Raw genomic sequence first — 16,860 nt, forward strand, 5'->3', positions numbered from 1 at the left:
CATGTTGCTGTCAAAATATTCATTTCTACCATTATGTCTCACTCTCTCAGAGATAAAATTTTACTGGAAAGATGTTGCATCCTTCTGAACTTGAATTTTCATTCTTATTTTGCGACCTTGGCGTCTTTCTGCACTTTTTCTTCTGCAGCAGGTGCCAAAGTTTCCTTAGGTCAAAAAGTCACTCTTATCTCTTCCAAAAGCCAGCCAGATGGGAGGGAGAGATAAAAAGAGAGGACGAAGTCTCAGTAATGAGATTGGCTCTCAGGAGGCAGCGTAGTCTAATAATTGGGCTTTATTAGGAATTTACATGCAGGCATTACTTACGAGTCCATCACTAGCCTCAGAGTGATGCTTTATCTCCTTTCGTCACTAGGCTATACAGAACTTGAATGACTCCACTGTGACAGGCTGCACAGAACCACTTCTCTCTTGAACAAAGAGAAGAGCTTTCTCCTGTCACGCACATATTGGTTGTCTCCACCAGCTTGCTCAGTAGCAAGCATCTGTGCTAGAGAGCAGCAGGACCCTGCATCGCACTTGCAGGCAGGAGGATTAGTCTGAGAGCTAATGCTTGCCACGCAACTTCCTCACAGGGATGTGGGGAGGATTAATGAGATGCTATTTCCATTGCAATTTATGCTCTTCAGAAGAAAGGTGCTAAGTACTAGGTATTAGAATTAGGGATTATATAGGTAATCAAGCAAAGAAGATATTCAGCTGCTTCTAGTTACTAAAGGAAGCTTTAATCTGGGAGGTGGGGAAGGAGGGGGAAATGCAGTGAGTATAAACTTGGCTGGAAGCCATTGTCCCTCATGAAGCAAACGACCAAGAAAGAAGTGTCAAGTGCTATGTACAGTATAAAGATAAACTCGTCCTGATCCTTGGGGCTTATGAGCTAAGGCTTGGGTGGTGGGGGTGGGCTACATTTCATGGATTCAGATAAAGGTCTTACGACTTTTTTGTTATATCTGCCGCTGCCATCACCAGCCAGTCTATAAGTTTGGTGCCTAGAGGAATGTGGTAAAAGCATAAGCCAACTCCTCTAACTGCATGCTAGAGGACACAGTAACATTCTGGAAGAATTGTGGAGGACCGGTGTGAGCCACAGGGGCGGGATGAGAAGTGAAGGGGTGGTAAGATGGCTAATCAAAATTGCAGTGTGTAAAGCAACAGCCAGCAAAGATGTTGATCTTCACATGGTCACACAGACGGGAAGTGGCAGAGTTGGAATGTAACAGGTTTTCAGAGCTTCAGATATTAAAGTCCTGGTTTCTTCCATTTCTTATAGTGCATCCCCAAGTAGTATTTATCTGCCACTGGTAGAATGTCAGACAATTTCAGATGGTACACAAGAAATCATTTTAACATTTATAACAAGCTAGGTATTGTTATTTTTTAATGTGTGTTCGAGATAAAATAATTAACCCATGAAGCCCACGATTTAGTAAATATAATTGCTTAGAAACATGGTTCTCAATACTGGTTGCATGTTATTAATAGAATCAGTCAGAAAGCTTAAAAGACACACACACACACACACACACATGCACACACAAACGATGCTGGGTCCCATCCCAGATCATTGAATCAGAGTCCCTGAGAAGTTCTGATAGCTTATAAAAGTTCCCACAGCCCACATTGGGAACCACTACAATAGCCTGGGATTTTTAAGGAAGCATTTTTTTAAGTGAGGAGTTTTAAATAAAATATTTAGTAAATAATTTCAAAGTGTGTAGCTATGGCAAAAACAATGAAAGTCCTTTGTTGTACTGGTAACTGAAGTTTGGTAAACATTGTACTCTGTCATGGTAGGTAGGCTCCTATTCTATAAGACAACACTAGAACTAAAGAGCAAAGATAAGCAGAGACATCCAAAGAAGAATGATGAATGTGATAATGTACGAAGAGAAAGACTCATTATTTGGACATGCTCAGACAGGGATAAAAGGTGGAGGTTCTAGGGCAGTACATAGTAAAAATAGCAGCTTAGATTTGGGAGTTCGTTGATATGAACGTCCTTTCCCCCAATATACAGTTCTCTGAGTCTTCCACCCTGTGGTTCAGAAATGTCACTTTTTCCTTTTTCCCAGTTGCCTTTTGACACCTCTACCCCCACGACTGAACCTTGAAACAAGTAAGGAATAAAAGGATGTAAAGAATCTATAACATCTTCCTGGATAGGGATTACAAGTGACTTTTAGTCTTCCCACCTATTCCTTCTTTGTTGTTGTTGTTGTTGTTGTTTTTGAGATGGAGTCTCACTCTGTTGCCCAGGCTGGAGTGCAATGATGTGTCCTCGGCTCACGGCAAACTCCACCTCCCAAGTTCAAGTGATTCTCCTGCCTCAGCCTCCTGAGTAGCTGGGGTTACAGGCACATGCCACAACCCCCAGCTAATTTTTGTATTTTTAATAGAGACGGTGTTCCACCGTGTTGGCCAGGCTGATCTCGATCTCGAGCTGCTGACCTCAAGTGATCTGCCCACCTTGGCCTCCCAAAGTGCTGGGATTACAGGCATGAGACACTACGCCGGACTCTATTCCTTCTTTTATTTGTCATATCTTCATTTATACAACAAGCATTTATTGAGCACCTACTATGTAGTAAGTTCTTCTTGCTTTTAAGTATAGTCAGAATTTTTTTCAGTGAGCATGTATTATCTTTATGATATGATCAAACAAATCTTAAGGTTACTTCCATCTTAGGAAGGCACATGACTGACCATTCTCCAGTCACCACATAGCCAGACTCCACGTCTGAGGAAGAAGGGGAGCCCAAAGTCAGACTCTGGGAAGTAAGGCAATTTCAGCCACACCTGAGAGCCAAGAAAAGTTGTGTGAGAAAACCCTGGAGATGTTTCCTGTGTGAAATGGAGGAAATAAAACCCATCCTGCAGCACTGGAAAAGCTGCTCAAGCCCCTTTTCCTCTAGTCTTTCATCTGTTAAATGGGGATAATGATACTTTGTGTTTACCTACCTCAGAGAGGCATTATCAGGTCTATTTAAAGGCTCTTCCGATGAAAGCTGCTGTGTAATTACCAAGAACAGCTATGATAAAGAAACCTAAATACAACAGCAAATCAGCTGGAACAAACTCTCAAGGGAGTTTACTTTGCTGGAAAATTTTAAGAGAAGGGTAGCAGCTCTCCTTGGGGAGTTTTGGGTACCATTCAGGCTGGAAGTTTAGGGAAGGCTAGCTGACTTTCAAAGCTTCCTTCTGGCCAGGCCAATTACTCGCAGTGGAGGGCTCTACCTCTGTTTACTTCTTCCCCATGATCTGAGCAGTTTCCATCTGAAATTCCCCTTTCACATTTCTCCAGATCTGGACCCACAAACTCTTTTATCCCTCAAATGAAATTCCAGGAAAACATTTACCAATAGGAGAAAAAAAGAAAGGAAAGAGAGGTTGCAATAAGTAATTGGGAATTCAATGGTTTTTATGAAGAGGACTGATGTAGTTGATTATTAATGTTTGGCTTTGCTAAAATTCATTTGACAAAATATGTAGTGTAGATTAGATGGGGATAGGGGCCCAGAAAGCAGGGCTACCACTTTACAACAGCTCAAGGGAGAACCGACACAGCTGAATCCAGCTGATGGCAGCTCGGCTGGAATGAAGGGAAAGATTTAAGAAATATTACAGCCTTAGAAACTATACAATATAGCAAGAAAATGGAAGAGTCAGGGATACCTTGAAATTTTGCGACTTGGATATCGTAAGATTTGGTGACTACCCTAACAGAGGCAGCTGGCAGCAAAGAGAGTAAGTAGATTATATTTTATGAATGAGATCTGAGTCAATACCATTGTAGGAAGTCCAGTGGTTTTATATTTTTGTTAAACTTGCTTATGCAATCAACGTTCTGGCTATTTATATACAATGTAACATATGGTATCTGCAAGGCTTCTAAGCAATAAAAACTCCATTTCCAAAGATGAATTTTCAAATGAGTACTTTGTAAAGTTAATAATTACACATAATAATAATAGCTATCATTTATCAGTTTTGAACTATATAAATATTTTGTTTCTATGTAACCCAGATTTCAGCTGGAGGTGTAACAGATCTGGTAAAGAAATTACTATGAACCCCTATAATCCTATGGCCTGTGGAAAACCAAAACTATTTTGGTATGGTCTAAATGTTTGGGTCTGCCCCTTAAAAATTCATACCTTGAAACCCTAATCACCAATAAGATAGTATTTGGATATGGGACCTTTGGGAGGTAATTAGGTCATGAGGGTGGGGCCCTCATGATGGAATTAGTGGCTTTGTAAGAAGAGAGAGGAGAGCACACACATGTGCACTTTCTCTCTTTCTCCTCTCTCTCTCTCTCTCTCTCTCTCTCATTGCCCCCCTCACCATGTGAGAACATAAATGGGAAGTGAGCCCTCACGAGGAACAGAATCTGTCAGCAATCTGATCTTGCACTTTTCAGCCTCCAAAACTGTGAGAAATAATTTTCTGTTGTTCAAGCCACACAGTCTATGGTATTTTTGTTACCGAAGCCTGAACTGACTCACACACCCATCCTCATGTCTGTGAGTCCCTGGAGCTTGTGTTTTCCTGGCCTTTTCTACCTCCCAAATCACTCCCATACATTGCTGCTGTACTATCAGATGTGCAACTGCCCATTTACTGCTTTTATGCAATACTAACCTATCAAGAGTTTAGTAAAGTCCACTGGAATTGGGAGGACATGGGAAAGAGTCGAGACTTCTTTCCATTTTCCACAGCCCCTTCCCACTGGATTATGTTGAAAGTATCAATATTTTCCCCCTTCAGTATGCAGAGACATTCATCTTTCAAGGTGTCAGCAGCACAAAGGGCCTTTCATTCGCTGCAGGGACTGGCTCTACAAGGTGGTTTTTGTTACAAGCAGAAGGCATTTATTTTCCTATTACACCTAGATGACTTTGTTTAACCCTTACAACATTCTTGTAAGAGGGTACCATTATTCTCACTTTACAGATGAAGCAACGGAGGTTTAGAGTCAATCCAAGGAGATAAACATAAGAAAAGGTAGAAGATTTAAATCCAGGTCTGATGACTCTTAACTTGCAATTAACTTGGCTTCTGAAAGATGGGATAATGATTATGTACTCTGGATCACTTTGCTTTTTCAAAACTGCTTCTTGTTGTTGTTGTTGTCGTCATTTTCCTTTTTTCTTTTAAACTTTTTTTTTCAATCAAATCTCCATGTTTCAAAAAATGGTCATACACTCCCAAAGACCCTATGCAGAGAATTAAAGTAAAAATTCCAATGATTTAGTATCATTTCAGGAAGAACGAGTTAGCATAATTAAAATAACAAAACCATTGAAGTACAACTCTTTATTATCTTTAAGTTATAAAACTGGGATGGGGACATAGGCCACCTGCTTGTCAAACCTGCAAATTACATAAAGGAACAGATAATACTGATGATAATGAGGATGAGGATGAGGAGGATAATGATGATGTCAATAACTATGCAGATGATGATTGTGGTAATGATAATTAGCATTTATTGAGCACTGTGTTAAGTGCTTTACATATATTATGTCTTTTAATTCTGAAAATTAAAGATGCCTGTGCCTTAGATCTTGTTAGTGTTATCCCTATTTTATAAATAAGGTTAAAGAGGGGCAAAGAGGCCAGGCCCAGTGGCTCATGCCTGTAATCCTAGCACTTTGGGAGGCTGAGGCCGGGGGATCACTTGAGGTCAGGAGTCAGAGACCAGCCCGGTCAACATGGTGAAACCCTGTCTCTACTTAAAAAAAAAAAATAAAATAAAAGCCAGGTGCGGTGGTTCATGCCTGTAATCCCAGCACTTTAGGAGGCCGAGGCGGGTGGATCACCAAGTGGAGACGGTGAAACCTCATCTCTACTAAATACACAAAAACTTAGCCAGGTGTGGGGGCGGGCACCTGTAGTCCCAGTTACTCGGGAGGCTGAGGCAGGAGAATGGCCTGAAACTGGGAGGCAGAGCTTGCAGTGAACCGAGATTGCACTACTGCAATCCTCCCTGGGTGACAGAGTGAGACTCCATCTCAAATAAATAAATAAATACATACATAATGCAAAAATTAGCCAGAAATTGCTTGAACCCAGGAGGCAGAGGTTGCAGTGAGCCAAGATCACGCCACTGCACTCCAGGAGACTGGGCAACAGAGCAAGATTCCATCTCAAAAAAATAAAAATAAGAGGGGCAAAAAGGCCAACCTAAGTTCACTTAAAAGAGCTGAAACCAGGCATCTCACCTTAGCTAAGAGGTCCGCACCCTTAACAACTAGGCTACTTTGCCTCAAAGACTGTGATGGCTTCCATAGATGTCCCCACTAGGGTGGAATTAAGTACCACAGTGAACAAGGAATTTACTCCTCTTGCTCCCATTATTATCTCCAATTCTTAGAACCCTACCTGGAACATAGTAGGAACTCAATTAACAATTGCTAACTGTAAACGAATTGAAGCAAAGTGTCTATATCAGTAGAGGACAAAAAATGTTAAACAATAGTCATGCATAGCTGTTCAAAATATCTTAATTAGAAGAAATATAGGATAGGAAAAACTTGGCTTGAAAACACTTGTTTTTGTTAAAAAAAAAAAAAAAGATCGATATTGATAATCAGCTAGAAGCTGAATAGGGGCCCAACATTGCCCTGTGACTGCTAAAAGACTACTGTGATTTTAGAAAGCCTTAAAAGAAAACTGGTATTTTAGTGTTCTTTAGTCCGTGGCCTGTTAGGAACTGGGTGGTACAGCAGGAGGTGAGTGGTGGGCGAGCGAGTGAAGCTTCGTTTATATTTACAGCTGCTCCCTATCGCTTGCATTACCACCTGAGCTCTGCCTCCTGTCAGCATCAGATTATCATATGAGCGCAAACCCTACTGTGAACTGCACATGTGAGGGAACTAGCTTGTGTGTTCCTTATGAGAATCTAATACCTGATGATGTGTCACTGTCTCCCATCACCCCTAGATGGGACTGTCTAGTTGCAGGAAAACAACCTCAGGGCTCCCACTGATTCTACATTATGGTGAGTTGTATAATTATTTTATTATGTATTACAATGTAATAATAGAAATATAATAATAGAAATAAAGTGCACAATAAATGTACTGCATTTGAATCATCCTGAAACCATCCCCCTGGTCCATGGAAAAACTGTCTTCCATGAAACCAGACCCTGGTACCAAAAAGGTTGAGGACCACTGCTCTAGGAAACCTAGGTAGGTTTTTCAGCTCAGCATAAGAGGAAAAAAATATATCTAACACAACTGTCCAACAACTTTTAACAACAGAGTGTATTTGAAAATCTAAGATTCATTTCAAATTTCCAAATACATAAGAATAATTACTTATTTAAAAAACTATTAGAAGGATTTCTACATGATGTAGGGGCCTAGACCAAGTCAGTGGCTCCAACTCTGGCTATGTGTTAGCATCAACTGGAAGGCTGTGAAACGGCATTGATTTTTTAAGACTCATCCTATTGAATCATAATCTCTGAGAGACGAGAAGTGAAAATCTATACCTAGAATCCAAAATTTCTAATGCCCTCAGTTGATCCTGGTAACTTGCTAGGGTCTGGGAATCACTGAACTAGATTGCCTCAAAGTTCTCTTCAAACTCTATGAATTAATGATTCTTAGAACATTGCAGAATATCTTCTTTCATAAATGAGATTTGTTACCTGTAAAATGAATTTTGCCTAAATGTGCATTGGTGAATTTAAAGTGCCAGCATATCAGCTGATTTCTTAAATAGGTTAAACGTTTTTTTTTGCAATCTAGTTCATGAAAACTTTTCTCATGTATCATGGAAAGGAAAACTTTATCTGGCCTGTTTCCCAATTATTGAAGTTCCAAATCACTGAAATAAAAATAAATGAGATTTTACAGTACTTAGAACACCAGTATGATGAAAAATTTGTTTACACCAGGAGGTGTAGGTCATCCTTCAATCATTCATCCCGGGAATGCGTGGTATGCACGCCAGCACTCACGCATACAGACGCACACACACGCCCAAATGTGACACATGGTAAATGTTGGGCAGTTACTGGGATGGAACAAAGGAGACCTTCAGATTCCATCGCCTTTGCAACCTTACATTTTTCTATGCAAGAATCAAGGAACTCAAATCAAAGACATTCAAATATTATCAACCACGATATACTCAACGTTTTGTTTACATTTCTATTATTCCTTGTCTTTCAATACATACTTTGGTCTGGGTTGGGCAAAATGGGTAAAATGAAGAGTGAAAGGAATATTTTAAAATAATAAAAGGTATGAAGAGAACATATTAATTTTGGCTAAATTGGTTCCCTATGTATAGAGCTTCTAAAAAGTATAATATGTTGCCATGAGAAGAAACTCTAGTGATTGCAATAAGGCTACATTTATAAATTTTGACTAATCTAAAATTAAACCTGTAAAGCTCTGCTGGAATTATTTAAAAAAGAATAATTAAAACCCCCTTCAGCACAGTAGTTCAGCTTCTCTTCATTTTACTTTTCTAGTTCACAGGTATCTTTTTTTATGGTGTTTTCAAATTGAAGTTCACACACATCAAATAAATAGTATGATAATCAGAAGTTCAGTATTCAATACACATTCATTATTAACTGTCGTTATTGTCATTGTCACTATTATAATTGCACATTGTAAAAAGAATGGAAGCTTTTCCACAGGAATTATTCACGTGTATTGCTTTCTAGGAGTAATTGAATAGTTGACATTGCATTTATATCAAAGTAAAATATGTGATGGTTATTCTCATTTGTATTATTCTTAAGCAATAAGAAATGTAAAGTAATCTCCATTAGGTTTCTTCATTTGGATTCAGAAATCTTCATAGTTTTCCGTAATGTCCAAATGTGTACTTTCTTATAACAGCTATGGGAACTTTCTCTCCTCTCTGTAAAATGGAGAGTTATATCTACCACGTTGAGCTGTTGTGAGAGTCAATGGAGAAAATAGTGAGAAAACCACTCAAATGTGTTTTGTTACTTGATGTGTTCTTTCCTCTTTATGATCCAACTTCTTACATGTTTTGTCTTATTTTGGGTTTCGATTTGATTCATCTTCACAAAGTAGAGCTTCAAGTTTTATTTAGAATTAAATAATATTGAGACTGGCTTGGAAAATTGAATAACACAAGATTTAGAGAAAAAATACTCTAAGTAAAATGTCATGACAAATTGAATGAATGATGATGTAAATATAACAATGCAAAAGATTTGGAAGGCATCTTGATTCACTAAGAAAGCCATACATAATGGCTTCAAAGCACTGACCCTTTGTAGAAAACACACAGCCATTGAGGGTAAGTAGGATTTCCTTTTCCTCCACGTAATTCTTTATTACAGTGTCTGCAGAGGCCTGAGTAGCTTAGAAATTTACCTTAGTTATGTGGAATCTTTCTTTGCTGCTATGCTAGCTAGCCCTTGAATCATGTCACTGTTGGCGGGGTGGAGGGTGTTACCATTTGCCCACCGTTCACTGGCTTTTGTATTTGTAGTCAGTCCAGTTCTTAGAGGACAGATGGCAATGGCTGGCAATCTGGGCAGAGAGAACAAAGACATTAGATCCTCTCCTTATCAGCAGAGATGGTCCATCTAAATCAGGGTGGAGAATCACCAGTGTAACTTGTCCAGGGAAGTTCCTCTTATCAATGAATGAAATGACCTTACAAACATGTGTGAGTCATGCATTCATCTCCCTTTGCCATCCATTAAACACATTTTTTTTTGAGATGGAGTTTTGTTCTTGTTGCCCAGGTTGGAGTGCAGTGGCATGATCTCGGCTCACTGCAACCTCTGCCTCCTCAGTTGAAGCGATTCTCCTGCCTCAGCCTCCCAAATAGCTGGGATTACAAGCATGTGCCACCACACCCAGCTAATTTTTTTTTTTTTTTTTTGACATGGAGTTTTGCTCTTTTTGTCCAGTCTGGAGAGCAATGACACAGTCTCAGCCCACTGCAACCTCTGCCTTCTGGGTTCAAGAGATTCTCTTGTCTCAGCCTCCGAAGTAGCTGGGATTACAGGCGCCCACCACCACACTTGGCTAATTTTTTGTATTTTTAGTAGAGATGGGGTTTCACTATGTTGGTCAGGCTGGTCTCGAACTCCTGACCTCAGGTGATCTGCCTGCTTTGGCCTCCCAAAGTGCTGGGATTACAGACATGAGCCACCACGCTGGGCCCCATTAAGCACATGTTTTAAGCACTTAATTTATTTATATACTAAAACATATTTAAGGCTGGGCGCGGTGGCTCAAGCCTGTAATCCCAGCCCTTTGGGAGGCCGAGACGGGTGGATCACGAGGTCAGGAGATCGAGACCATCCTGGTTAATACGGTGAAACCCCGTCTCTACTAAAAAGTACAAAAAACTAGCCGAGCGAGGTGGCGGGCGCCTGTAGTCCCAGCTACTTGGGAGGCTGAGGCAGGAGAATGGCGTGAACCCAGGAGGCGGAGCTTGCAGTGAGCTGAGATCTGGCCACTGCACTCCAGCCTGGGCGACAGAGCGAGACTCCGTCTCAAAAAAAAAAAAAAAAAACATATTTATTTATGTTGCTTTTGCACAACCACCACTTCAGTGAGTTCTTTCCTCTGTGTCCATCCTGTTGATATTGATCTACCCCCAACTGCAGTCTGGTGGCATGTGGACAAATGATGTTAGGACAGCCACAGAATCATGACTTCCAGTTGAACAGGTCTGTCTACACATGGTCATTTGCAGCAACCTAAAAAGAGTATTTGTTTTCATCTTGACTTCTCTTACACACACAGAGTGGTTGATTATTTGGACTAAAGACTACAATAAGAAAAAAATATTCATATATCAGCTCTGTGGCCATGTATTTAGGAGATTATATAGCATGTGAATTATGCATGTATGTTTTCTAAATGAAAGAGACGTACTGACTGCACTGATTTTTCTTAACCCCTCTTGCAAAAACACCCCAATCACTGAAATCCTCCAACTACGGGGGCTCTTTGCTGTTGTAACAACTACTAGTTGTTTGCCAACTACTAGTTGCCAACTACTAGTCTATAAGGCATATGGGTACAGTTCGAAGGTACTTCAAATTCAGAGTTTGGGTTTGTTTACCTTTTGGCTCAACTATATCCACAGAGTGGCAGAATTAACACTGCAAGTTGCCATCATATTACTCGTTCCTCTGTAAGTACAGCTCCCTCTATCGATGAGTGTCTAATATGGGCAATTCTCCAGAAGGTATTTTTCCCACTGAGGCATAATAATGCATTCAATGGCACCAGAGTTTCATCAAAGGAATTCTCTTGTTCCCTTCCTTCACAGGGAGATGTCATTAACTGTGTTAAGTTAACCCTCCGAATGTTAGGTTCTTAACCAACAAACAATGCTTCTCCACAAGGGCATACTTCGCCAAGCATTCTTGAATCAGAACGAGCTGAATATGTAATCATAGACTCAGAGCCATGCCATGGCTTGTGATCATCACTAAGAGGAACCCTTTTGTATTTATTGACTTTTTTCCTTCAATCATTGTTGTTCCGTTTCTTCCACCACCACCTTGAGCCTTTCAGGTACATGAAAAGTTCAATTATATGTAAAGCGACTGTTAAATCAGCAGGCCCTTTGTGGGGGTCTGGGCCTCCTCTCCCTGCTTCAAGCACAAGTGTGCTCAATCCATTACTGTTCCTGAGGATTGTACATCCATCAGGTCGAGTGTGCCGGCCAGGGTGCATCTTACAGCTTTTACTGCATATGAGACATTGCAGGCCTTTCTCAGGAACTGCCAGGCGGACTGGGAATCACAGTCACGGTTAATAGCAGCGAATTGCCAGCTCTTGATGGGTGGGTAGTCACTCCTTTCAGTGGTTGCCCCCTGGGGGAGAAGGTAGAAAAACAGAGGGAGGGAATTAGAGTGACTTTGCACAGTTGAGCAGGTTCATGCCGCTGGATCAGTGGCAAGCATTGGCAGGGCTCCACTCTGGGGAGGCTCACAACAACATCACAGTCTCATTTTTACCAATTGGTGCTGCTATATCGCCAGTGGTGCACAGGGGGAGAGCAGAGGGGAGGGGGAGAGCAGAGGGGAGGGTGAGCTGGGAGTGGGGGAAGGGGAAGAAGGCAGAAGTCTAAGCTAAATTAAACAAACAAAAAAATGCATGTTCAAACTGGTTAACCCACCCCAGTTAGCCCTGTGCTACTAATTGTACCAAACTGGTATTTGAAGTTCCCTGGGTGATTAAAGAGTTGGCTCACAAACTCCCTGCATAACCTTAATTTTTTCAAGGTTCTTTGAGTGGAGAATGGCTTATAATAATGATTTTGACTAATACGATTTTTGACATGCAACTTTAATGCTTAACCTTAGTACAACTCCAGAGCATTTCATGTGTACTCAGCTGTAAAGAGTGATGATTTAAAGGGATAATATAAGAAAAAGGTCGTTCTAGAATGAACCTCTAACAAATTGCATAAAGGGAGCTTATTATTCTATGAGTATGGGGATGTGCAGCTCTTCTGATCATTTTTCTGCTTGGTTCAAAAAAATTGTTGAGACATGAATGGGGGAAGAAACAGGAAAAAATGAAATAGATATCTGCAAGCAAGGAACATTCTTTGATGGTTATGATTTCGTTGCCACTAAAAAGACTCTACAATAATGTGGTTATTCATCTCCTCTTTTGTTTTGGGTGAAGAATTCGCTCTAACAAGAAAATGCTGTTATTGGTTGGAGGGCTGCCTCCTGGACCGGACCGGCTCCCCAGCAATTTGGTTCAGTATTACGACGATGAAAAGAAGACGTGGAAAATACTCACAAGTGAGTGCGTTATTTATTTATTCACTCACCTATTTATTTCAGGTTAGAGCTGTCTTGATGAATTTGAAAACATGGTTAATCAAATTAGACATTTTATTGATTTGTTCCCCTTTGGAGGTTTGTTTATGTATCACGGGGGATTTAGAGTAAAAGACTAAATTAACATTGCAGAGGTGGCCAATTTGGTAGTCGAGTAGGCCTAGCCTAAAATCACTGTACTGGTTTATGTTTCTGTATGTGCTGCCATGGAGGGTGTGGGGGAGGAGCAAAGATCTTCCCCCCAAAATTCTTCTGTTCTTTTTGTTGTTGTTCATTGAAAAGCAAAAGGTTGGTTTGTGGCACTCACTAGTAAATTTTCTCACATCAAAATGGTTGTTTAGTTCATTGTCTCTGTAACTAACATTCATTTTGCTTTTCAGGCATTTTTGCTCATTAATATTTAGTCTGTGGAACTGGGTGTTTAGAGAAACGTCCCCTTATACTGCTGCATAGTTTGAATGGAGAGATGTATTTGTGGCCTATTCCAGCTGCAGGAAATTGTGCTTGCAAACTTCTACCCGGGATTCTTCTCCTCCCCTTCTTAAAGGGCAATTGTGTTTTACAGCAAACCTCTTGCCTTGGGCACTGAGATTTGGAACTTATTGTTATATTGGTTATGATTCCCAATCGGACTCACTCATGGAATCAAAAATCATCGTTTCTTGAGTGCAGCAGGCTGTGTGCACCAGTCCCCTCGTGGGCACAGTGGCTGCACTGGTCAATAAAACTAAATTTTAACTGTCAAAATTGCCTAGAGCTGTATAGATAAAATAATAAATGAGCAATTTTAATCCATAAATCAAAGCCATACATTTGAAACCAACAAAAGCGAATGTTAGATTTTCTTACTGCATGTGTCTTAAACAGTTACATATTTTATCATGTTTATTTTTCAAAAATCGTTTCCTTTCCTCTTCCTGAAAGCCCTTTAAAATAATAGAAACTGGACAGCAGTTTACCCATAAAAGCAGAAGAGGAACAGAGACATGTGTGGTGGTGCTTGAAATAATACATTTTGGAGCTGGCGTCCCCCAGCGAAACCTGCAGTAGCATTGTCCAGGAACTGCAACAAGAAAGCTCCCTGGACACCAATGCGCTACGGCTGTAGTAAAGAAGTAGTGGAATAGTAGCAGTGAGATTAAGGAGAAGAAAGAAAGAAAAATAAGTTACTGATGTCTTAAAATGATTTTTACTTGTCTTTTGGACAAAACTACCATTACTAGTGGTTTAAACATCTGAATGAGCGGCCAAGCTGAATTTTAAACGTTCATCAGAAACAAAAGCTAAAGCAAAACCAAGGAATTTATTTTTTAATACTTGACCAATAGCAAAAGCCTGCATAGAAAGAAACATGGAGACTAGGAGGAGGAGAGAGAAAAGAGGAAGGACAAAAGATTCTCAAAGAGAGATGACAGAGCGATAATACACTCAACCAGTAAATGATATTCATTCATAAATCCATTTGTTTTCCCAAATACACCAAGCTAGGTCCAATTTGTTACTTGCTTGACATCCTTCAGTAAAGACAACAAGATTAATTACAGCATTGTGAACAATACCTTAGAAAAGTCTTACGTGGATTTTAAACCTTGCTCAAAGATAGGTTGATTGTCAAACATTGTCCATACTGGAGCATTTTCGAGCATGAAAGGGGAATCTATTAATTACGCTAGGATAACAGGTATAGACTGGAACATATGGTCACCTTACTTCAAGTTTTCACATTGCCTGAATTAACTCTCCGCTTGGAGGGATGTAGGAAGAAAACATGAACTTTGAATCAGACAGACATGGTTGCAAACCCAGATCTAGGACCTTGAGAAAATCATATAAATATTGGGAGTCACGGTTTCTTCATTTTGTGCAAGTCACTGTAGTATTTTTAAAATAAAAATGGTGCTTATAAATCATCTAGCACATAGAATGCACTCAAAAAATTGCAGGTACTACTGCTATCATTGTAACATCACTATCAACATTAGCATAAGGACTGACCTTTATTCCTAGAGGCATCAGTGAATCAGTGCAAGCTCTCCATGCAGACAAGTAACACAGCAACAGACATACCACTTCAACCCACTGCCCTGGAGTAGGGAGCATATTCTCCATAGTTTTCATATGTTAGATTTAATAATGTATGGATTAAGAAGTAAAGAGAAAAAGGTATCTGTTGACACTATTAGATTTGAAATTGAAGGAAATAAATTGTGTGTGTGTGTGTAAAGTTCTAATAATGGGAACATATTTAAAGATCTTGAACTCTTTTTCTATACTCAGACATACTTATGGCTTTGAAATAAATGTTTACTCTACTTAACAATGTTCATTTCACTGGGACTTGTATTTTAAAATATATAGTTTATTACCTGCTAGGCTATGACTATGTGGCCCCAAGTGAAGGCATATTTTTTACATTTGTTGAAGAAATGTAGACAGTTTACCTAGATAATTTCTGCTTTTTGTTTTATTAAGATATCTTATTCTGCAAAACTGAAAAAGGTAACTGATAGATTGCTATGCTCTGGGCCATGTAATAATAAATGAAGAAATCTTTCTCATCAGAATCCCAGATTCTTCCCAAATTTAATAAAACCTAAGGGTTTGGAGAACTTTCCACTGCCATTCTTTTTGCCCCAGAAGAAATACTAAGCTAATTTGTCAGGGAATGGAAGATGACAGCTAAAGGTAGGAGACAGTCCCCTGGTTTGGGGTCTACTTATTTGTTGGATGACTTTCTCCATGCAAACTAACAAATTACCTAGCAGATACCTAAAACATGAGGGTGGCTGGAGTTTCTGAATCTCAGCATACTTTGCCCACTTACGTTGAGCAAACATTTCTCAGTGTGCCACACAGACATGCTCCTCTTAGAAAGAGGCCAGCCCACAGGCAGGTGCACATATACTCACTCATGGGAGCCGCCACTCCATTTACACACCTTATAACACAGAAGAATTAAGAGGAAGGCTAGTTTTCTTTAGATCTTATCCTGTTATGTTATTTATATTTCGGAAATATGGTGTAAGGGGTACACTTAAGTAATAGTGAGTTGAATGGGGTGGAGGGGAATAGGAGTGAAAAAGTGGGTCTATGTAACACAAGGAAAACAACATTTAAATAGCAGGCCAATCAGTTGTTCCTTTCCCAAACAGTAAAGGAAACAATTATTCTCACCGAAAAGATTGTTTTGGTAACATGCTGGCACAGACTGCATGTTTATCTTCCTTTTTGGAAAAAATCATTTCATATATCATCATAAAAACTGATTATAAAAAAAGCTTCTATCAGAAAAGTATGGAGAAATAACATGTAAAAATGATGCAACATCTTTTTGTGAATGTGGAGTGTTAAGTAATAACATTATAAGTTTGGCATTGTTGTTCTCTCGCCTGTTAATAATAAAAGGGAAGTAGAGATGCACTTTTGTTCATCTTTATTTCTCAGCACTGCTTTTCTTGCATCTCTCACTCCTGCACGCAGTCTCCCGTTTCATCTTAACTTATTAGAAAGCAGTACAGGAGACATGAATACTAAAACGGCCAATGCAAAAATCATGCCTCTTGCACTTTGCAGGCCCTAAATCCTCTGTGCAAAGATTAAACAGAACAATTTCTGGGGCTACCGTGTACTTTGGATAACATATTTCTTATATATCAAAGTTTTTATGAAGTCCACATGTGGAGACCCTTTGTATTTCTCCCCACAGGGCAGCATTGGAGAGCTCTCCATTCCATTTTTATTCCCTGTGGACCAATTTCTTTACTAATGGGCAAGGTATTTTCCAGGAACTGGCATCCTTTTTCCAACGTTTCAAATAAGACATTCTATTTATTAGTTATTCCTTTGTTGCCTTTCGTGACCAACAACAGAAAAAAGGGGACTTTAAAGTACAGATTTATCCTTCCATGTACCAATGATGACTTCTTTTTAATAACGTTAGAATGAAAATTATGGAGCTAAGTAGAAAGGCGTGTTCCTTCTCTTGATAACTCTTAAGTTCTCTCTGTTAAACGTAG

The 16,860-nt window shown here is 39.7% G+C and overlaps 1 protein-coding gene across 1 annotated transcript in view; it reads left to right on the forward strand.

Annotated features, from left to right (window-relative positions):
• Positions 1-16,860, forward strand: part of KLHL14 (kelch like family member 14) — a 97,731-nt gene that overhangs the window by 15,508 nt on the left and 65,363 nt on the right. The window contains exon 2 of the mRNA XM_050768274.1: positions 12,684-12,805. Within this exon, the coding sequence (XP_050624231.1) occupies positions 12,684-12,805 (122 nt within the window). The remainder of the gene's footprint in view (positions 1-12,683; positions 12,806-16,860) is intronic.

Source organism: Macaca thibetana, chromosome 18 (assembly GCF_024542745.1).
Source record: "Macaca thibetana thibetana isolate TM-01 chromosome 18, ASM2454274v1, whole genome shotgun sequence".
NCBI lineage: Eukaryota > Metazoa > Chordata > Mammalia > Primates > Cercopithecidae > Macaca > Macaca thibetana.